Below are 23,931 nucleotides of genomic sequence, written 5' to 3'. Positions count from 1 at the left end.
GTGAACCTTTTCGTAAATCAGTAAGCTGTAACGAAGTTATGAACATAATAATCATATTATTTTGTTTGTTTGCATATTTTTTGCTTATTTTAGTTTAGTAGGTTTCTGAATCATAAGTCATTTAAATCTATGGTAATATGATTCTTGAGTTAAAGGCAATCTGAACCACAAAACCCAATTCCAGATCACAATATTACTCAAAAAACCTCCTAAGGAAGTGATCTGTACATTCTTCTTCCAAGACATGATTGCAAAAACAGCTTTCACAACTGTAAATTACTAAACCAAGTTTATAGGTGTTCACTTTACAGAACATTAAGAAATGGTGTCCCTGTTTCAAAATCAAATGAGTTCATGAGACACACAGCATTCAACATCAAACAAACATCAAATGTCCAATACTAAATAACTCTGTGGTCTTTATTTGAGTAGGAGAGTTACAAGGGTTTATCCAGACTGTTGGGAGATTTAGAGGCTTCAATCTAGTCCGGATCAATACAGACTCATTGGGTGGGTTGGTGCTGTCCTGCCCCATTTCCAGAACACAGTGTCCAGGTGCTGGAAGCTAATAGCTCAAATCAATCACAGTCAAAACTGGTTCCACGGCCTCACCATAGATTGTCAGTCAGCAGTAGGATGAATGGCATCTCTAGACTGTTGTAGAGACCAAGCCAACAGGGTCTGTGTGGTAGAGAAGTGAAATGTTGACATGTCCTGTTAAGACTGAAAGCTTATTGATGAATCTGTGTCCTCAATCAATCAAGTATATTGAAAAACTAATACAGAAAGGTGTACCAAAGGAGAAAGAAAGAAAGGCCCTCACAAACAACTTTCCATTTGTTTAAAAGTGACTATATCATGGTTACAAAAAGTATGCTATGCTGGTGCCTGTTTTAGTGTGTTTACTACAAGTCATTTCCACTTTATTCACATGAACTTGAAACATGTTTGAGGATGGTAATTTATTTTATATATTAAAAGCAGCACTGTAATTGGTTTGGGTGTTTTTATAGAATTTTCCTTAACTCTAATCTTTACTGGTTAAGATGAGGGTTCATCCATTAACTAGTTCATCACAGGGCTAACACAAACACACAGAAAACCACGCATGCTCACACTCAGACCTGCTGCCATTTTAAAATCAACAAAGAGCTCACCATGTCTTCTGATTGTGGGAGGAAGCCAGAGCACCATGCAGGCACAGAGAGAGCATGCAAATGCCAAACAACAAGGCCTAAGCCGAACCTTCTCGCTGTGAGGCGACAGTGCCAACCAGTTCAACAGCTTGCTGCCCCTGAGAGGTCAAACATGGTAGGACGGATTCTAAAGGCGTCAATCTCAACTATGCATTAGCTTGAAAAGGCTTTGTTTTCTCTACTACTGGTGTGATTATCACCTTTATCTTTATACTTTGCTGCAGTATTTTATTGCATTTGAGCCCTATGAGTCCTGAATTGCTGCATAATTATTGTCTCATATTATATATTGTATATACATATATATGTGTGTGTGTGCGTGCGTATATATATATATATATATATATATATATATATATATATATATATATATATATATATATATATATATATATATAGATATAGATATAGATATGGTTTCATACAATGCAGCTTGAATTTGTACAGTAGCCACATTTGTTTGTTTTGTTTTATGTTGGAAATTAATCATCTTTCTGTATGAAAATATTCTCTTCTATGCTGATGAAACAGTTACTGTCTTTAAAATATCTTTTTTATATTCTTCTTTTGCAATTCAAAGCATTCTTCTGATTTGAATTTTCTATAGTTGCTAATAACTTACTTAACAAACCAGTAATGTCAAATAATAAATTGTCACATTCGCCAAATAAATAATTGTTTACTCCATATACTCTATGTACAATCTAAGACTGACAAAACAAAAAAGTTAAAATCTTGGTACTTAGCTTTAATTGAACTTCTGAGTCCATATTATTGTGTTCTAGTGTATTATGTTCTGTTTTTTCAAGGTGGTCTTGGAGTCACTGAACCAAATGATGACAATGTTGAGTGATGTGATGAACTGTTTTTGATTTGAAATAGTAAATGGACCTTCAGCTCCATATCCACATCTCCTTACTCCTTCACTTTTCACTCTATTACCAAGACAGAAACATCTTATTAGAGTGATTTTACCAGCCGCAACTCTGCACAAGCATTTTAAAACCAACAGATTATTCCTCTGCTCTTCATGAAAAGATTTGGAAAGAGATTTCCTGTCATATTACAGCCCATAGCTCTTTTTGTCACTTCAGAACCACATATCAGCAGTTACAGATTGAAGGACTAAACTGTAATCAGTGACTGTCACCAGTTTCACCACCCACTATCCACATGCCCCATCATAGAAATCATATCCGTCTGCTGTTTACTGTTTCTTCTTGTTTCTGTATATATAATGCCTGCTCTCATTTTGTATTCTTTTGTCTCTGTCAATTGCTTGTTATCCATCTGTGAACTGCTTTGATGTCTGAAGAAAAGGAGCATCACTTAAAGTAAAAAGAAGGTATTTAACTGAGATGGGCCTGTAGCATGAATATTTTTAGTTTTCCTGGTTTACATAAAGAAAATGAATTGCATAATGTAACTGAAGCAAAAGGCAGATATGGCTAGAAAACAAACAACAGTACAAAAAGGTTTTACTTCATAATTTTTAGGTAGCAAACCTGCATTTTGTTCATATAAGGTCAGGCTTCGTCTTGAAGTGCATTTGAGAATATGCATTCTGTCATTAGAGGGAAACTGCCTTGCAAAGCATTTGTAAAACCTCTAAACTAGCCGTTGTTGAACTAAAACAAGGACAGACTCAGCAACTGTACAGCTTATTTCTCACCTCAAATGTTTTCCGACATACTGTTTGCTGAACTGTTTTCGGAATAAAAGAGAATGTTTGCGACTGGGCCGCCATGTTGGTCAAACTCCTCTACAGGACTGGTTTTCGGTGAAGGTAAACGCTTGTCATCACACCACTGAATGGCCTTCCAGTGACAAGCCTATCAAGCATGTGATACTGGGAAAAAGTGTGTAACTTCTTGCACAAAAATGCGCCTGTGGACAGGTACAATTATAGCATGAATTTGTATGCTTATGGCCAAACTCGGCCTTTAGATTAGTTAAGTTTTGCCTGTTTGTTGGTTCAGTAGCATTATCCATTCATCCTTTCTAGCCTGATTAAATATTTAAGGAATGTATACTAATTTACTTTTTTCACTACTGATCAATAAGTATGTTCTATTCGTCTGATGTGGTGCATACTGGTGTCGACCGCTGGCTGCTATCACTCACAATGTCATCTTATTTTTTCCCAAGTCAATCAGCACATTAACTGTAAACCCTGTTCAAACTGTTTTAAGCATAAGAACATCTCCAGTTTGTCACTCAGAGTGGTCCCAGTCCCACAGTGGTTCTCATATGATCCAGCGTTAAGCACTCCACGTGAGGATGACACTCAGTTCACCTGTTAAGGTTATCAGTGAGCTTTAGATAATCTCAGATGGTGTGGAAAGCCATTAGTGGTTCATGCAGAGCCGAACAGACACGTAGGCAGCGGAGTGTTTGCTTATGTTTTGCAGATGAGAGAAGGGTGGCATTTTGATTTGATTGGGGATTAAAGGTCATGAGGAAGTATTTCTAGGCTTCTGCTCAACTTTTGGCTAATCATTCCCCCACAGCTGTGAGTTGGAGGAGTCGGCAGCGCCCTCAGATCACCGTTGTCACACTGTGTTGTCTCCCACTTTGCGGTGACAGAGCCTTACCCACCCAGCCAGTAATCCCCTTCAGCAAAGTTTGGAGTAAGCTGACAGCAAGGAAAAAGATAAATAAGGATTTTCATTTTTTACCATGTCATGAAAAATTCCATAGCACTTTCTCTCCTTGCTGCATTTATCGCTAATACAGTTTCAGATATCCCTTTGCTATAATTTACCACAATGCACACAAACTTTCCACCTTAGGATTTGAAGAATCCAAACAATGAAGCTTACTGAAAATAATTATTCCTTCTTCCTGGCTGAGTGTACAGATGTAACATCTGTAAAGCTTCCTGAACCAGTGCCAGGCTGAGTGAGTAACACATCTGTACGCACAGGAAACTTCTCCCACTTAGAGGAGAGAGATTGAGGACGTCAGTGACAAATGTATTGCATTAACTTTGTTGTTTATTTTTCCCCTGGAAGATGTGAAATAACCCTATTAAATCAAGTAGTCACTTGGCCATTAATCTCAATGCAGCTGACTAGTCCCTCAGAGCTAATGGGGTTTAGAATTTGCATGAGGCGAGTTTACCCACAAAGCTTCACCTAAGAGGATTGCTGTTCAGACAGAGAGCTTATTGTCACACTTGTTCATAGACATGGATTAACGATACGAGACCCAAAGAACTCCACTAACTGTGGCAGCAGCTCACAAGTTCCCCGTCACAGATCTCAGTTTCAGAGGGACAGAGATTCAGTCAGTGGCATGCATAGCAAAATACCTAGCATTTCTGTAATATCTACAAACACTTGTCCAGTGCTGGTTGGCTGAGCATTCATCAAAATCATGTCCTCAAGCAATGCACTTGTAGAAGTTAAAGGGAAAGCAAAATATAATTATTGTTTTTGCATCCTGTTTCAAATGACTCCCTTAATTTGCTTTCCTGTTTCCTGAATATCAATTTCGTTTTCAATATTTATTTTTGTCATATTGTCGCAGCATTGCAGTACTCCTGAATTCTAGCTCTGTGTTGTCAACTTAGCTTTTTACATCATTTGAATAAGCCTCTTTCAGTGCGAGCATGTCTGCTGTGTTTCATAGTGACTAAAGCAGCTTTAGGGGCTAAATATAACATGTATCCACTGCATTAATTCTTTAATATTTATCAGCGGGAAAAAGGTGCTTGAAATGTGGCTTATATCCGTGTTTAAAATTCAGCAGGAAAATACACAACTTCTGCTCAAGTTCTGACATAGTTTGATCAACACACACACACACACACACACACACACACACACACACACAGACTCAGAGTCCATCTCCAGGAAAGCACAAATCCTTCACTGTCCCTGCAAATAACTCCACCAGTGCCCACATTGTGTTACCAGTCTGCAGTATGAACAGCAGCCTAAGCACCAGCTCTCCCTCAAAAACGACAACAGGCTGTTATGACACAGCATCAGGATTGCAGTTTATTCCGGTAAAGTGTTGTTAAGGCAGTGAGGTTGTGTAACACATACTCACACATACATAGTGTAAAAAAACAACACAAAATCACTGCAAACAGGGATTTTCAAGGGCAAATGGACACATACTCTGTTGTCTTCTCTAAAGCCATCCTTTTGATAGAGTCACTTGTTTTTTTAAGGCTCACTACAGGATTGGAGGTGACGGCTCTTTGAAAGCTAACAGCTAAGTAGGAAGGTCCATGTCACTCTGTAGCCATAGTCCAGAGGTGAAATCATGGGTGATTTAAGGTAAAGCTCTGATGAAATGACAGCTGGGAAGCTTGAAGGACAAAGTACCCGATACAGACCTTGTGACAGCTTATCAAAATATTACTGGGTGCTAAATCAGACACTGGTAACTAGGCACTGTTTTTCCTTACATTCTTATCCATCATACAGTAGTATCAGGGTGGCCCCAAGCGGTCTGAACTTAAATATGCAGAAGTACAAGCTCAACGATCCGGTCAGGAGGAAGCCAAAACAAGACCAAGGAGTCTGCAGCTGATCTCAGCATCATGTGGTCAGTCTGGATCACATGAAGAAACAGATGACAGTGAGACAGTCTGAACCCACCAAAGAATTTGTCATGTTCTTCTACCTGCTACCCAGAAATATTGAGTGCCTGAGTGGAATATATTAATAGTCATTTGTCAAATTTATTTTGATTTAAACATGTTCTAAAATATCAGAGAGCTGCAGAACTCTCAGTTGGTTCAGAGTAGAGAAACACAGCTGAATGTGCTCCTGTTTTCAGCCTGTCTGTACCAACTGCAGAATGTGTCGCAGCAGGTTTTTAGTTTCATGCCAAATTATATATTTATTCAAAATATATGTATACGCCCTCTCCTGATCTGTCACCACTATTGTTTGATTCTTAGTCGTGTTTAGAATCAGAACGTAGAAGGACAGGGTTTAAGGAACAATAGTTGTATCACAAACACACACTACACACACATAATTTACATTATGTACTACATGATTATTGTTATGATATACTTTTTCTTTTTTTTCCTTATCTCTGATACCAGTTGTCAATATTACTCATTAAAACTTGCACTAAATAAAGACACATCAAACTATTTCTGGTAAATACGCATGTTTTTGTTTCCCAAATTTAGTAAAGATCTACTGCAAGCAACTTATTTTTATTTATACATTCCATCATTGAAAATATTTAACAATGCTTATGTGCAACCTGCTGAAAATTGTAATATGGATTTTGGATACAGCACATGATTTTTGGTTGGTGTCTAAAGTTACAAATTTAAATGTAGTCAAAGTTAAAAGAAAGACGACAGTCAACGCTTAATGGAAACCAGTGCTGACAACCGATTGGAAACAGGAAACAGCTCCAGTGTTTAAGTCATGCATTTTGTTGACCCAACCAACCTTAATAACTTCCCACTTCTTCCACCTGTGCTTAAGACAGACAAATGATCCCTGTGAGATTCACATAAACACAAACTTTCTAATGTCAAAAGGCAATTTCTCCCATCATCCCAAACCATTCATTAATAATATTACTCACTGTCAGCCATTCCTTCTCTGTGGATTGTTGTTAACTTATGCATTGTTTACAGTGTAAGGTATGTTCTCTTGATCATCATTTATGAATAAAAAACTCATCCCCACTACATAAATTAAAACTGGTGTACACAGGTATTTATATTGTACATGCTGATGTGGTATTTATGTGTAATTATGCACAGATGTCCACTGCAATGACATAGTTTGATATAATGTGCTATTTCATTTTCATTTTCAAGCAGTTCAGTTAGTAGCAGCCACAATGTGAGAATTTGGCCTTCAGTTTTGTATACTGTCAAATGTTATGATCTTTTTTTTTTCATTTTTTATTTTCCAATGTCCATTTTGTTCCTCATTTTTTTCCTCAGTGGTTGTTTTTGGAGGTTGGGGGAAATTTAGAATTTAGAATGGCTTTATTGTCATCATACATGGCATGACGAAAATATAAATAGCTTCCACTGGACGGTGCATAACAACAAGCAATAAGAAACAAAATATCAACATTAAATAATAAAATAAAATGTACATATATGACAAACAATATTAAAAATGACAATATCTGCAAAGGAGGCCAGATATATACAATATATGAGGTAAATGAAATGGAATAAGAACCAGTGAAATAGGATAGTATGTCAGGAAATTGCATGAAAGCAGCAAAAAGTGACATTGTTGCTTGGACACTGTCAATATTTATAATCAAGTATGTATGAGTCTGCAGTACACACTTTGAGCTCCAAGGATATTATCCCACCAGTATATGCCTTGTGGTGACCAAACCCCTTCTGACACATGCCTGAGTTTTGATTGGCTTGATTGTCAGTTTAATATACATATTGACATTCTCCAAAAAAGATTAGGTCTAGTCGTGATTTCAGGAAAACCTTATCTCATCCCTCAAGCCTCATCTAATATGCAGAGAACCATGAAGGTCAGTGAGCACATTCATGCTAACAAGTAAAGGAACCAATGGCGAGTGACTTCATCAATGCTTTATGTTCTCTAGCACTAAACTCAGGATAAACTTGAAAGCATTTTCATAACTGCCTGTATAACACCTTTGTATTATGGGCTACAGTATGAATATTAGAGCTTGTTGTTGCCACTGACAGTGCTCCAGAGTTTAGCTGTTTTTAAAGACCAATATATCATCATCAAATTCATTGTGATTTCTTTCAACAGCACAATCACTGATATTTCATTGCTTCTGTTCCTCCGAAGGAATTAAGTCCCATAAAATATATGGACCAACGCATATTGCTTTAATGATACATCACTTTACTGTTTCTAAAAAAAAAAAAAAAAAGACCAATAATTGCCTGTTTATCGCATTAAACACCTGTTAAAACAAAATAGTGATACAAATGAATAAATCTTACACTGTTGCCTTTGTTTGCTAGTTTGCTCTTCCAGTTTAATGCTGCAGTACGAGATAATTTAGTACTGTCATAATAAAGTAAGAAAAATAAAGTTAAATGGTACATGATGATGAATCACTTTAAAGCAAGAGTGTCTTTTACATATAAATGAATGTCTGCTACTTTGAAGCCCTTGTCAAATGAGTCCAAACAGTGCTGACTAAGCCCATCAGTGCTGTCAGTGCAAAACGATCAGTTAAATCTAGTGTCTATGGCGACATTCCTCTGCTGATGCACAGGTAGTGATCTGTTTTAGATCAAGCAGAAATTATCAGTCTATAGAGCTGAAGAAGGGAACCTTAGCCTAAAGCAACTGAGGGCATGGTGGAGCATATAGAACAAAAACCATTCACAATCACATTTCACAAATTTCTGATCTATTTCTGAGGACAAATAAGAGGAAAATTCTAGGCTAGAAAACAGTTACTAGTGGGGAGACATACTTTATAATCATGCATTAACAGTTTTTTGTTTAATTACTGTCACTGCCAGAAGACAGAGAAGACAGTAAGTTCACACTGAAGGTTTGATAATATGACATCTTCAGTTTGCACACACTTTGTAAGGTCTCAGCAAGTCTAACAAGGTGACATGGCCTGGGGACAAGTGTCTTTCTCATCAGTCACATTAAACCTAGATGTAGTCCTTGACTGGTCTCTTTTGGCTGCTTCTGTGTTTTTGTTTTCTTGGCACATGTAAGTCCAACATTTGCTTTAATTTTAATGGTATAAAGTCAGAAGATTAACCAGAGTCATTGATTTACTGTTCATGATGTTCCATCCACTTTTGAATTATTTAGTCTGAATCCAAAGTGTTAAACTGATCAACCAACACTCACTTTTATAGAGCCTCTCCAGGCTAAAAATGGCAACACTCAGCTTCATCTGCTGTGATGGAATAAATCACAGTTAAAGCAATAATTGAAGAATTCTTAATCAAGTTTCTATTCAAAGTTAAAGAAACTCAGAAGAGGAAAATGCAAATTAATGCATATTTTCCAGGTTACAAGTTGGATTTATTGCGATAAAAAAGGTGGTGGTGCTCATTCTCCAATCAGCTGCCTCATTGGTGTATCAACTAAAGCAAAATGCAAAAAAACGTAAAATGAAACTGACTGCAATTTAGTAAATCACAATGTACATGAAGCACGTGACAGTGGAATGGATCAGAGGAACATAAAAACCATGTGGAGCAAAATGAAAACTTTGTGCTTACCTCTATCCGAGTTATAAACGCAGAGAAGAGGAGGTAATAAACTGTGTTTTTGACGCTGTACTTTATCATGTACTGCGATGCACTTTATCCTGTTTTTACTCGAGTTTATTCTGGCTGCTGCTGCCGACTGTTGGCACTGAACTATAACTGACTACATGAATGACCAAGATTGCCGCTAATGTCCATGTCAATCTTATGTTTCGTGTGATATTTATTGTCTTCATTTTATTTTATTATTTTAGTTTTTTAATGGGTTTTTACTGTTTTTGTCGCGTTTTTACCGTTTTATGAGATTTTTACTTTTTAAAAAACAAAACAAGAAAACATTTCCTTTAATTTGTTTTTTATTGTTTGTAAGCTGCTGCATAACAAATCGCCCTTAAAGGGACAAATAATAAAGTTGAGTTAGTTGATCTTCCTCAAACTAATACATGACTCTGACAGAGATCCTTGTATTATGTCTCAAGCAAGCATAAGTTATGGCAACTGGACTAACCTCGTGTGAGTCGAAAACGTTTCACCTCTCATCCAAGAGGCTTCTTCAGTTCTGAAAGCCTGGTGGGGAGTACCAGATATTTATCCACCAGGAGGGTGGTGGCAAAAACAAGTGGACAAAGACCCGAAACCAACAGACTCGTTAGGTGTTAATGTGAGTCGTTAGCCTTTGATGGGCGGTCGTTACCCCTCCCAGCCCTCTAGGAGGGTGGTTGGGGGTCACCTGACTGCAAGTGGGACAGATGGCTGCACCTCCTTGGGAGGGCTCTAAGAACGGCGTTGTAAGTGGGAGACAAGTGGTGTCTGAGGCCCCCTCCTCTGTTCAAAGATGGCCGTTCTAGTTTGACATGAATGGCTTCTTTTACCCCTCTCTCAAACCATCTGTCCTCTCTGGCTAGAATGCGCACCTTGTGGTCATCAAAGGAGTGCCCCTTCTCCTTGAGGTGGAGGTGGACTGCTGAGTCCTGGCCTGTGGTCGTGGCCCTCCTGTGTTGTGCCATGCGCTTGTGTAATGGCTGCTTAGTCTCTCCAATGTACAGGTCAGAGCATTCCTCATTGCACTGCACTGCGTACACCACATTGCTCTGTTTCTCCCTTGGAATTTTGTCCTTGGGATGGACCAGCTTTTGCCTCAGAGTGTTGCTGGGCTTGAAGTGTACAGGGATCTGGTGGGTGTTAAAGATCCTCCTGAGTTTCTCTGAAATTCCTGCCACATAGGGGATGACAATGTTGTTTCTCTTTTTGTGGTCCTCGTCTTTCTTATCCTCCCTGCGCTTTTTTGCTGTTTTGATAAAAGCCCAGTTTGGATAGCCACAAGTTTGAAGAGCAGAGTGAATATGTTTGTGTTCCCTTCTTTTTCCATCCGCTTCTGATGGGATGTTCTGTGCTCTGTGCTTTAAGGTACGGATCACCCCCAACTTGTGTTCTAGTGGGTGGTGTGAATCAAACAGGAGGTACTGGTCTGTGTGAGTGGGTTTTCTGTAGACCTCAATGTTGAGTTCCCCATTGGTTTCAATGCGTACCACGCAATCTAGAAACGCCAGACAGTTGTCTTGGACATCCTCTCTTGTGAACTTGATGTTTTTATCCACCGAGTTGAGGTGTTCTGTGAAAGGTTCGACCTCACCCTTCCTGATGGTGACCCATGTGTCATCCACATATCTGAACCAGTGCCTCGGGGAGTGGCCACTGAATGTTCTCAGTGCCACAATCTCCATTTCTTCCATGTACAGGTTAGCTACAATGGGGGATACAGGGGATCCCATGGCACAGCCGTGTTTTTGCCTGTAGAAACCATTGTTGTACTGGAAATAAGTGGTGCTGAGGCAAAGGTTAAGGAGGTCACACACCTGTTCGGGGGAGAGGTTGGTCCTCTCAGACAGAGAGTTGTCAAGCAACAGTTTTCTCTTTACTGTCTGTATTGCATCTCCAGTGGGAATGCAAGTAAAAAGCGAAGTCACGTCATATGAAACCATAGTTTCCTCAGGGTCTAAGCTGATTTTTCTGACCTTGTTTGTAAAGTCCATCGAGTTCCTTATGTGGTGGGGGGTGTCCCCCACCAATGGGGAAAGGATGGTGGCAAGATACTTAGCAATGTTGTATGTCACAGAGTTGATGCTGCTTACAATTGGTCTCAGAGGGGCGCCCTCTTTGTGAATTTTTGGCAGCCCGTATATGCAAGGGATAGCATCGCCTGGATAGAGTTTGTAGTACAGGGCCCGGTCGATGATCTGACCTTTCTCCAGTTTTTGCAGGCAGTTAACCACTTTGAGTTTGTAGGTGTTGGTGGGGTCTCGTTTTAGGGTCTCATAAGTTGCTGAGTCACATAGGAGGCTGCTGACCTTTGAGTGATAGTCAGCTGTGTTAAGGATAACAGTACATCTCCCCTTATCTGCAGGTAGGATTGTGATGTTGGGATCCTTCTGCAGAGTTATCAGTGCCCGTTTCTCCTGTGCGGAGATGTTGGACGGGGGTAACTTGGCACTGGAGAGTGCTGCCGACACCTTAAGCCTGATCTGTTCCGCCTCTGTCTCTGACAACCTATTGTTCCTAATGGCCGATTCTGTGGCCGTCACCAAGTCCACCACCGGTAACTCATCTGGTGTGACTGCAAAGTTCAGTCCTTTGGCAAGGACCCCCCGCTCGGCTGGAGTGAGCTCTCTGTCTGACAAATTCTTAACCCATTTGTCATAGGTGTCCAGTTCCGATCGATGTCCTACGATCAAAAATTGATGCGTTGGAGGAAGGGCTGGAGGCAGTCCTTCCTGGGCATGTTTGGGAAGCCGTTTCCAAACACACAGACACAGCACAGATGGCGCAGCATGCTAAGGGCAAAGAAAGGCAAACACGGAAATTTCAGAACCTTGAGTCCCGGTTCTATAGTTCCAGGGGGGAACAAGAATGGGCCAAAATACAGAGCTCTGAAGGAAGGACTGGCGGCAGTCCTTCCCAGGCGGCCACACAGAGCAAAACAGCGGAACTGGACACCTATGACAAATGGGTTAAGAATTTGTCAGACAGAGAGCTCACTCCAGCCGAGCGGGGGGGTCCTTGCCAAAGGACTGAACTTTGCAGTCACACCAGATGAGTTACCGGTGGTGGACTTGGTGACGGCCACAGAATCGGCCATTAGGAACAATAGGTTGTCAGAGACAGAGGCGGAACAGATCAGGCTTAAGGTGTCGGCAGCACTCTCCAGTGCCAAGTTACCCCCGTCCAACATCTCCGCACAGGAGAAACGGGCACTGATAACTCTGCAGAAGGATCCCAACATCACAATCCTACCTGCAGATAAGGGGAGATGTACTGTTATCCTTAACACAGCTGACTATCACTCAAAGGTCAGCAGCCTCCTATGTGACTCAGCAACTTATGAGACCCTAAAACGAGACCCCACCAACACCTACAAACTCAAAGTGGTTAACTGCCTGCAAAAACTGGAGAAAGGTCAGATCATCGACCGGGCCCTGTACTACAAACTCTATCCAGGCGATGCCATCCCTTGCATATACGGGCTGCCAAAAATTCACAAAGAGGGCGCCCCTCTGAGACCAATTGTAAGCAGCATCAACTCTGTGACATACAACATTGCTAAGTATCTTGCCACCATCCTTTCCCCATTGGTGGGGGACACCCCCCACCACATAAGGAACTCGATGGACTTTACAAACAAGGTCAGAAAAATCAGCTTAGACCCTGAGGAAACTATGGTTTCATATGACGTGACTTCGCTTTTTACTTGCATTCCCACTGGAGATGCAATACAGACAGTAAAGAGAAAACTGTTGCTTGACAACTCTCTGTCTGAGAGGACCAACCTCTCCCCCGAACAGGTGTGTGACCTCCTTAACCTTTGCCTCAGCACCACTTATTTCCAGTACAACAATGGTTTCTACAGGCAAAAACACGGCTGTGCCATGGGATCCCCTGTATCCCCCATTGTAGCTAACCTGTACATGGAAGAAATGGAGATTGTGGCACTGAGAACATTCAGTGGCCACTCCCCGAGGCACTGGTTCAGATATGTGGATGACACATGGGTCACCATCAGGAAGGGTGAGGTCGAACCTTTCACAGAACACCTCAACTCGGTGGATAAAAACATCAAGTTCACAAGAGAGGATGTCCAAGACAACTGTCTGGCGTTTCTAGATTGCGTGGTACGCATTGAAACCAATGGGGAACTCAACATTGAGGTCTACAGAAAACCCACTCACACAGACCAGTACCTCCTGTTTGATTCACACCACCCACTAGAACACAAGTTGGGGGTGATCCGTACCTTAAAGCACAGAGCACAGAACATCCCATCAGAAGCGGATGGAAAAAGAAGGGAACACAAACATATTCACTCTGCTCTTCAAACTTGTGGCTATCCAAACTGGGCTTTTATCAAAACAGCAAAAAAGCGCAGGGAGGATAAGAAAGACGAGGACCACAAAAAGAGAAACAACATTGTCATCCCCTATGTGGCAGGAATTTCAGAGAAACTCAGGAGGATCTTTAACACCCACCAGATCCCTGTACACTTCAAGCCCAGCAACACTCTGAGGCAAAAGCTGGTCCATCCCAAGGACAAAATTCCAAGGGAGAAACAGAGCAATGTGGTGTACGCAGTGCAGTGCAATGAGGAATGCTCTGACCTGTACATTGGAGAGACTAAGCAGCCATTACACAAGCGCATGGCACAACACAGGAGGGCCACGACCACAGGCCAGGACTCAGCAGTCCACCTCCACCTCAAGGAGAAGGGGCACTCCTTTGATGACCACAAGGTGCGCATTCTAGCCAGAGAGGACAGATGGTTTGAGAGAGGGGTAAAAGAAGCCATTCATGTCAAACTAGAACGGCCATCTTTGAACAGAGGAGGGGGCCTCAGACACCACTTGTCTCCCACTTACAACGCCGTTCTTAGAGCCCTCCCAAGGAGGTGCAGCCATCTGTCCCACTTGCAGTCAGGTGACCCCCAACCACCCTCCTAGAGGGCTGGGAGGGGTAACGACCGCCCATCAAAGGCTAACGACTCACATTAACACCTAACGAGTCTGTTGGTTTCGGGTCTTTGTCCACTTGTTTTTGCCACCACCCTCCTGGTGGATAAATATCTGGTACTCCCCACCAGGCTTTCAGAACTGAAGAAGCCTCTTGGATGAGAGGTGAAACGTTTTCGACTCACACGAGGTTAGTCCAGTTGCCATAACTTATGCTTGCTTGAGACTTATCATGACCTGGATGACTGAGAACATCCACAGATTTATCCTTGTATTATGCTGCCATTTACGAGCATTTCACTACAAATAACATAATTCTGTCTTGTCCTTTAATAAAACCAAATTTAAGGTAACTCTGGAGGTATAGCCGGAGTTTTTAGGTACTGATGAATCTTCACCCGTTTTGCGTTTTTCAGACATCGTTTCTGTCAGTAATTTTCTAACTGTAACACAAACTAATGAATCTAGATGAACTAGGAGCCAACCTGAAGAAAGACCAAATAAATGTGTTTTTAAAATGTTTTATAAGTAGACTTGTGATGACACAGTGAGTCTGTTACTCTGATTTATCCAGAATGTAAAAATCTATTTTTTATAACATCACAGCCTCAGAGCAGACAAAGCTTTGCGCCCCCCCTCAGATCTCTGGTGGCCCCCCTGAAGGGGTGCGGACCCCAGGTTGAGAACCACTGGTTTAATAGTTGTGTGAAGCCAGCTATGTGCACAGTCAAATATCTGGCCTAATTCAAATAGACTTGGTGTTAAATCCACACTTGTTGGTGCATAGGACCCTCTGATTTCTGGTGTTCCAGGATGCTTATGCTATTGAGGGATAAACCCTGCCCCTGATTAAAAGTCATTACTGCTTGGGAGAGCCTTTAAGTTTTTCTTGGTTACTGAGGTTCATGATATTCAAGGCAGAGAAGCAACTTGATGTTTGGATGCAAACCATGCACACACCTAACCAACTCATGACTGTGTGTTATTTGAAGTTTTTTTTTTTTTTTTAAAGAAAAATGGCCATGTCTCTAAATTTTCTGTATTTTTTCTGACAAATCAAATTCTGACAAATCATCATCCAATCATTGACACCTCTAAAAAACAAGCCATCCTAAAATTTGCAGTTGCCAATAATCTTTACTTTATTGTAAGGCACTGCAGCTACCCATACAAACTACCATACTCAGTCCTCAAACACCTCAGGAAGATTTATGGACATCCCATGTTAGAAACTCATGTGGACTCAAAGATGTTCAACTCAAAACACTCATTCTCATCGTATGGCATTTACAAACCTCCTAATGCGTCTTTCAGATTATGCATATATCATCTTTGAAATGACTCAACATTCACTGACTCATCACTTCAAACAAATCAACAGAAAATAACATACTATCCTTATTAAGCTACATGTCCACCAGATGCGTTTTTCCTGCATGTAAATGTGCTGCATCTGAAAATCATCAGCATGGTGGGCGGTGACCAGCGGCTCACTACATGGTCACATGACAGCGTTTTCAGCTTTAGAGTCCAGCAGATGCATCAGACCAAAAAATTTTTTCCAAAACGCTTCAGCGAAAAGTATTTTTGCAAGCATTTGAGGTGAGAAATGACGTGCAGTCGCTGAATCTGTCCTTGTTTTAGTTCAACAACAGCTAGTTTAGACGTCTGACTAAAGTTTCGCAATGCGTCGGACCTCCGCATGCCGCATTGAATTTGCATAAAGTAGAAATCGAGTCTACTTTATGCAAATGAGTTGCTGACCTCTCCAGGGAGACGCACTCGATCACAGCTCATATATTTTTACATTGTTTGCTCAGTCTTATTTAGGTTCGCGTTTGAACACTGAAGCTGCACGTTTGAAGTGCTGCTGTTACATCCCAACAGCTGTTAGACCATATTTACTGCAGCAAGGAGATGATGCAGATAGTATTGTTAATTAGGCACAAGAACGGTACATCACCTTTTAGACCCTTGCATGTTACTATTCCCTCAGTGGGTTTTTGGTGAGTAGCACTAATGGTTAGTAGATATTTTAGCACACACATGCTGGGAGTTCAGATGTTTTGGATCACAGAATAAACTCAGCCAAAAATTTGATGAAGGATGTCACAATACAAACTTCTCAAAAACTTCCACCTCACTTGAAGACGTTTCCCTAAGCTTCATTCCAGCTTTGTATCGAAGTCTGTTCTCCTTTGAAAAATGTTTAATTTCTCTTAGAATAGTTCAGTACTGTTCACATATCAACATAATTGAACCCACCACAGTCCTGCAATTATTACTTGTAGTAGCACATAGTTCTAGTTTGGCTTTAAAGCTTCTTTTCATGCTCGAAGGTAGAGTCAGTACCACTTAAAGTGCCTTAATGGTTAATTTTATTTTGATTAATGACAGCAATTTTCCAAGCATTGAATAACTGGCCAGATATTATAGCCACTGTATATGTAATAATAGGGTCGTATAAGTCCTGCTTGCTTCAGTCGGGCCTAGAATAGCTGGAGTTGGAACAAAATGAGAAAAAGACAATAATACTTCCACCTTGCAACTATTTATCCATTAATTTTCTATAACCTGCTTTTTCCTCTGTAGGGTCACGAGGGGCTTGGAGTCCATCCCAGCTGACTTAGAACGAAGGCAGCGTACAGCCTGGACAGGTCACCAGTTCATCACAGGGCTACACAGACAGCCTGCAACTATTTATTTTGAAGTTAACAAATGTAGCTCAGTTGAAATGTACACATGATGAAATGTCGGGGCTTATTAATTTAACCCTTCTTTTTTCCTTTGCCTGTGGCTTATAAAGAGCAGGAAAGCTGTCTTCCAGCAGCCAAAACACATAATGCTCAGAGTCTGTTTTTAGCACATGGCACTGACATACATATAGAGATCTTACTCCCCAAATGACTCTGTAAACAAGATGTGAGGGCAATGCCAGTAACATAATTCGTATAGGAATACGTGTCAGGGTGCAGTCATTGCATTATTTAGAGTGCCATAAAGAGCCAGGCCATTGATTTGAGAGCAGAAGCAGCTCCTCAGTTATTTCTGTCATCGTCAACCTCATTAAACTGATGTATGCCACTTGCCATTCTCCTTTCTGCCTCTTTTGCTGCTGTTCTCCATTTCTTTTTCACTTTGCACTCTGTCTGGCTGGTCATCTGTTCATTTAAACTGTGTGAAAGACTATGTGAACATCTTTTACAATGCTAGCAAGAACTTCTATGTGGTCAGCTCTACTTCTGCAGATTTTACTATTAACATTAACACATATTAGCATTTTTTGTCAATCAGTGTTTTGGTGTGAGTAAAACAGGAACAACTGTTGAAGAAATGTTTTGGTACTGATTTTTCCTCCCTTGTTCTTCAGTAGCCACACACATTTTTGTGTTACCCCAGGTGAACGTAGTGGTTTGGATGTGAACATTCACCCTGAATGGAAATGTAATTATCAGTCAATTTCCAACAATGAAAAGAAACAATAAAAAAATAAATAAAGCGATACCTGATTGCTAGTCTCACAGAGGCAGAAGAAACACATTGTAAAAACTGAGATACTGTCACTTTTAAATGACCCTGTAATTCTCTGCTTTATTATATAATTTGTGTCTGGGCCGTAATGGTGTTATGTAGTTAGAATCCAAAAAAAGGTAGCTGTACTCCATTAAAGAAAAAAGAAGATCTAATCAGATTTCTAATATATTTCTTATAAATGTGGATTATGGGCATGGTTACCATTTCAAAATACATTTCTAAATAGGTTGAAGACCATTATCCCACCTTTCTGGGTTTTTTTTTTTTTTAGTTTTGTCTTATCTACTTTTCTTGACAATTTCACATCTATATTATATTTAATGTCCATAAAAACACAGTTTATATTGCAATAAAAACAAAGCCTGTAACTAGTCAATAAGATCCACCAATACTGAAAATAGTCTGTTTTTTTGACAAAATGTTAACAGGAGCTGAAATTCAGTTTGTTGCTTCCAGCTGTTTGTAATAGTCTTTCTACCAAGTTTATTAAATACTTGCAGCATCAGACATCAGCAGCATCCATATGAGCATCTCCAAAGCAATGGAGCTGGGCACAACAGCAGCAACATCATTAATTAGTCTACTTAGAATTACAAATTCCAATTATTCTAGACATGGAGACAGGATCGATAAGGATCTAACGGTGAATGACCTTGAGTATTTGCCTTTACATCAGAACTTGTGAGTTTTTAAACTATAGTCTAATCAATTGTTACGTTTCTTATTATTATAACAGAAAGTAATGAATTTAAATCAATTTAATTTGTGATCCCTGGGTTCGGTTGTTAACCACATTTTTTTATCAGGTTATCAGTAACTGCTGTAACACTGATTATATTTTTAAAGTAAACCTCCTAGATATACACTACCATACAAAAGTTTGGGGTCATCCAGACAATTTCATGTTTTCCATGAAAACTCACACTTTTATTCATGTGCTAACATAACTGCACAAGGGTTTTCTAATCATCAATTAGCCTTTCAACACCATTAGCTAACACAATGTAGCATTAGAACACAGGAGTGATGGTTGCTGGAAATGTTCCTCTGTACCTCTATGGAGATATTCCATTAAAAATCAGCTGTTTCCAGCTAGAACAGTCACTTACCACATTAACAATGTCTACACTGGATTTATCATTCATTTAATGTTGTCTTTATTGAAAAAAAAGTCATTTCTTTCAAAAATAAGAACATTAAGTGACCCCAAACTTTTGAATGGTAGTGTAGTTTTCCAAAAAAATAAAAGAAGTTACTCGGCGAGGAAAAAGACATTTCATTCCTCATTTAAAAATTCAGAATCTATGAAAATGTAAACAAAGTTCTTGTCTTCAAGTCAGATTTCAGGTGAGCTCAGAGTAAATGTCACTTTCAGCTGAAGAATCTGAAAACAGTCTTTTAGTGTCAAACTCTGAACATATGTGATTCTGCACAGTGAAGCTCAAACAACCAACATACGAAAACACATTAATGAGTGGAGGCGAAACTTACTAGCTAACAGTCTGTACCAAGTCCTGAGGGAAAAATATGTCTCTTCAGTTAAATGTTTTGTACTTTCACCAGGTAGTCTTATTGTTGCTGCTAGTGCAGGTAGTATACAGTGGGGCTTGAAGTACTTTTTTTTTTTTTTCTAAAAACTGTTGCCTGTTGTGGCTGAAATGGCACATAGACAACACGAAGAGCAGAAACCAGAGCAGCAAAGTTGTAGCTGTGCAGCTAACCAGTGAGCTGGAAATCACTGCAAACTCTGTAAAGCAGATGGGAGCTGTGCTGTTTTCACACACTCAGAAAAATGATGAAACAGTTAATGATGACTGCTGGTAAATAGTTAATAAGCCAGAACAAAAGAAAGTTTGTTTAAAGAGGTAAATCTTAACTTTACAGCATTGCCAGTTTAAGTCTGTCTGTACTGGGTCTTTAATATTCTTTTTTGGCAGCACAGGTAGAATCCTCAGAGTTCAACTTCAAAGGATCGCCATACAAAGATCACTGCTGACTTTATGCACTTTACATCAGCATCTCTGGCAGGAGCTGTTTGATAAAGTCGGCCATGCTAGCAAGTTGAAACCTTGTCTTCATCAGGGGTGTAAGGCAATTCTAGTATCTGCATTATTATCTCTTTGTGTATTTCTAATCTTCAGACATATTTATAATGTAATTGAATACTAAATTAAAGGTAAAAAGACAGTAAAATTATCAAAAAATAAATAAATTAAAACCACAGCCCATGAGGATGCACTTTTGAGATTTTCTTGTAAAAAAAAAAAAACATCAAAAATGAGTCTGTTTTTCATATGTGTTGATTGTAGATCAGAATAATGTATTCATATTCAGGTATACTTTGACTCCACAGCATCGCATTCTGTGTCTACTAATTAGTTTTGCCTCCTGGTGCTTTATATTTTTCTTTTTCTTCTTTTTACTGCTTTATTTTCTGCTTTGACTGTTGATTGGTTGGATCTCAAAAGGCCCTTCTTAACTCCTTTGAATTTTGTTAATAATGAAACTCTTTGTAACTCAGTGAACTTGGCCTTGTATGCATCACTTTGATATGAAGTGTTTAAAAAAGCCCGTCATGAAAATAACACATTTTGCCTTAACTTTTAGAATGTCAATTGACTCAAAATAAAGAAAGCATGTTATGCCCATTATGACACGTTTCACCTGAGTCCCAGTCAAGGTCTGACCCTGACCATAGATCTGAATAGCCTGCATGTCTTATAGTCATGTCTGGATGGTGATCCTGTCTTTGCTGTAAAAGCCTCGACTCTTTCATTAAAGTTCCTATTTCCTATTTTCATTATTTATTTATTTGGCTAAAGGTTTAAATTCATACATTCTCCTTAGGACTTTTGCTTCTGTCATTGCATTTTTTAAATTTTCTTTGAATTTCTTTAACCGTGTTTATCATTTTCCACCTTCTAAAGTACCAGGCCAACTTCCTTTTGAAGTTAAAGCACCATATCTGAATTTCAACATTTGCATGGATTCTGATAGACTGCTTAAAGATAGTGGTAGATCAGATCAGAGTGTGCATTGAGCTATGAAGTGGTCAGTCTCTCATTATAATAGAATCTCTGTCAGGGTTATGGTTATCATGACAACAAGAACCATCCTGATATTAAGTAGTAGAGAGAGTCATTTTAACTAAAAGGATGTGTGAAGAATTTGTCAGCAGAAGTAAAATATTACAAGAAAAGCACTCAGAGAGCGCAGTACTCTGGCAAGGCTGTTCATTCCTCAATTTGTGTATTCAGAAATCTTGGCAACATAGAATATGGTCATGTAATCTAGATCTACCCAAAAACTAAATAAATCAAAAAAATTGACCTTTCACTGAGCACAGGCGTGTGTTATGCATGTGTACGTTATGTATGGATACCGAATTGTGTGACTGAAATATGTAGCGAGTGGAATTGGGAATTGATGCAGGCAGCTGACGTAGGGTTCCCTTGCTGTTATAGTTACAGTGACGCCATGCCGCTATCTGGCAACAATACAGAAATATTTAATCCGTGCATCCAGACTATAAGCCGCATCACTGCCAGAATCTAATCACTTGGTCCTTGTGTCATTTCTCAGCTTCCCTGAAAATTTCATTCAAATCCATTAGTCCATTTTTGAGTAATGTTGTGGATGGACAGACAGATTCACAGAAGGAAAAACGTACACCCATCATCATATAACTCCACCATGTTCCTAATAATTACACTAATGCGGCATTTTTACCACACTGTGGAATCTGGAAGACGTCATGTGTCCTGACTGCAATTTTTTAAATATCTTTGTTTTTAAGATTTTTCATTAGAAAAGATCAAGAAGCAGTGAATACTGTTAAAAAGGAGTCTTGATGATAACAGTCTTGATAATAACTTTGAAGATATTAAAAAAGATACGCAACTTCTGTTTACATGTCAGCAATCCTGTTGTCAAGCATGATTCACTAATTATTTGCCTCTAATCACAGAAGACTTTTACAGTTGCTGCCTCTAATGATACGCTACAGTTATGGTAGCGAACAGAAGAGATCATAAGAGTCTAGTGGTTGAACATTTAGCAGCTAAAGAAGCAAATATTTACCTGAGGACCTGGTGAAGACCACAAACAGGGCTACAACAGTTGTATATTGGACTTCATTGGTGGACTCAAACTTGAACTGTGTTTTAAGTTGCATTTGTTATCTACTACTGAGAAATATAACTTGCTGGCAAATGTTGAAGTCAAGACAAGATCTAGCAGGCAAATAATCATCTCTACTGGTAAATCAGTTAACTCTCGTGTCGTCCTGCGGGTCAAAATTGACAGTTTTAAAGTTTGAAAATGTAGAAAAAAAAAATATTTTCACAGTGAAACTTCTGATTTACACATTTTCAACATTTTTGAGAAATCTTTGAATATTTTTTGGTGGAAAAAAAGAAATGTTAAAAATGTTTCTTAAGAACATTCACAAAAAAAAAAATCAACCAAAATCCAGTGAATTTGGCTGGAATTATGCCATATTCATATATTGAAGTCATTATTCACTTTAAAAATTAAATAACCTTTGGCTGAAGTTCAACAAAGATCTTTTCTCTAACACTGGACATTTTGTAGTTCTAACAGATTTTGAAATCATTTTGTATCGCCCACATGAAAACAAATTCACTGACGTTCTTCTTTCTAATCTTAGACATACACATACTACAATATTTGAAAATATTGGTGCATCACACATGACAGGATACTATTAGGATTATCATGCCAGAGGGAGCAATCAGAAGGTAAAGCACCACTTCACATGAGCTGTTTTCGAAAATACCTAAAATGTTTGATAGAGCTGAAGCCAAGTGTTCATTTGGATCTTTACACCAGGAACGTGTTCTCTTTGCCAGGCTTATGACAGTTCTGCTGTGGCAATAAAACAAGTCACTTGGGCTAAACTCAAACAGTATGCTATATTATTTCCCTCCATTGGGAACATGGATACTTCTTTCTGTCTTACACACACACACACAATAATGGTAATCCTGCCTCATCTGCTAAAACAAAGATTTTGGTCTATTTCCATAAACATGAAGAGCTGCTAATCTGAGATCAGCGTAAATAAAGCAGAGAAAGATTTCTGATCAAAATACATGCATGTCGCACAAAGGAATTAAACCTTTACATCTCATAGATTTTCACAATAGTATAAAATAAAGTGGGAAAAAATCAGAGCAAAATTATGTCATATTAAAAGACAGGAAGCAAGTATGGCTGAAAAACAGACCAAGAATTTTATCATCTGAAATTTTACAAATAAAAACACTTGGGCAACTGTTCATCTGTGCTATACCAATATTACAGCAATTTCACAATAGTAAGACCATAGAGCTAGAGCCATGCTAGCAGCCCCGTGAGGTTGACCTGATGACGACACTAGATGAAATGATGATCATTAAAGTAGTTCATCCTGAGTGGAGCAACATATCTCTGCCATTCCAGCCAGTGTGGAGGTAGGTGATTAATAACTAGCCCTTGAATCATGTGACAATGCTATGGTGAAGGTTTGGTTAGGTTTAGGGAACATAAATAAATAAAAAGGACAGAAATGTGACTATTGTCCTGAAAAATGAAACAGCAGCGTTACAGTTTAAACCCAACCTATTCATCCACAACACTTCCTCACTATGCTGAATTTGTGGTTCTAGAGCTACATTATCAGACTCACTAAGAGCATGCCCATGTTAAATGTACAGGAAACTTTCCACAGTAATAAGCAACTTGTAAATTTATGGGGAAATAGTCTCCTATATTTGCTGGAGCAGCTCAAACCTCTGAAGTTTGGACTTTTTACATGTTAATTATCATCACTTTGTATAAATGTATATAGGTATCTGCATTTACTAGTAGATATGGGATTTTTTTTCAGTCTTATGAAATACAATTATTCTATAGAAATGCTGTGTTGTTAAGTGTGAATTACCAAGGTGCTGAACTGTAGACAAAGTCATTAGTTTATGATCATGACAAATTCAGAGCAAAAAAAAAAGTTAAT

General features: G+C 39.2%; 2 protein-coding genes and 1 pseudogene across 3 annotated transcripts in view; 1 reads left to right on the top strand and 2 right to left on the bottom strand.

The window, feature by feature from the left end:
- The window catches only part of tsnare1 (T-SNARE Domain Containing 1), a 230,379-nt gene that overhangs the window by 8,653 nt on the left and 197,795 nt on the right, over window positions 1–23,931 (bottom strand). The window contains exon 12 of one of the 2 annotated variants that reach the window (XM_055013785.1): window positions 400–681. The exons of the other annotated variant lie outside the window; for it this stretch is intronic. The gene's annotated coding sequence lies outside the window, so the exon portion shown is untranslated. Of the gene's footprint in view, window positions 1–399; window positions 682–23,931 lie in introns of those variants that run through there. 2 annotated transcript variants of the gene reach the window in all.
- Window positions 9,965–12,104, bottom strand: LOC111565128 (uncharacterized; the record flags this gene model as incomplete). Its single annotated transcript, XM_055013946.1, has 1 exon — window positions 9,965–12,104. A coding segment is annotated over one exon (2,013 nt), but the record flags the coding sequence as incomplete, so codon positions are not given.
- LOC129349690 (uncharacterized) lies at window positions 12,187–14,579 on the top strand (annotated as a pseudogene).

The sequence above is a fragment of the Amphiprion ocellaris genome, chromosome 9 (assembly GCF_022539595.1).
Source record: "Amphiprion ocellaris isolate individual 3 ecotype Okinawa chromosome 9, ASM2253959v1, whole genome shotgun sequence".
In the NCBI taxonomy this organism is placed as follows: Eukaryota; Metazoa; Chordata; class Actinopteri; family Pomacentridae; genus Amphiprion; species Amphiprion ocellaris.
This window is presented reverse-complemented; position numbering and strand designations above follow the sequence as displayed.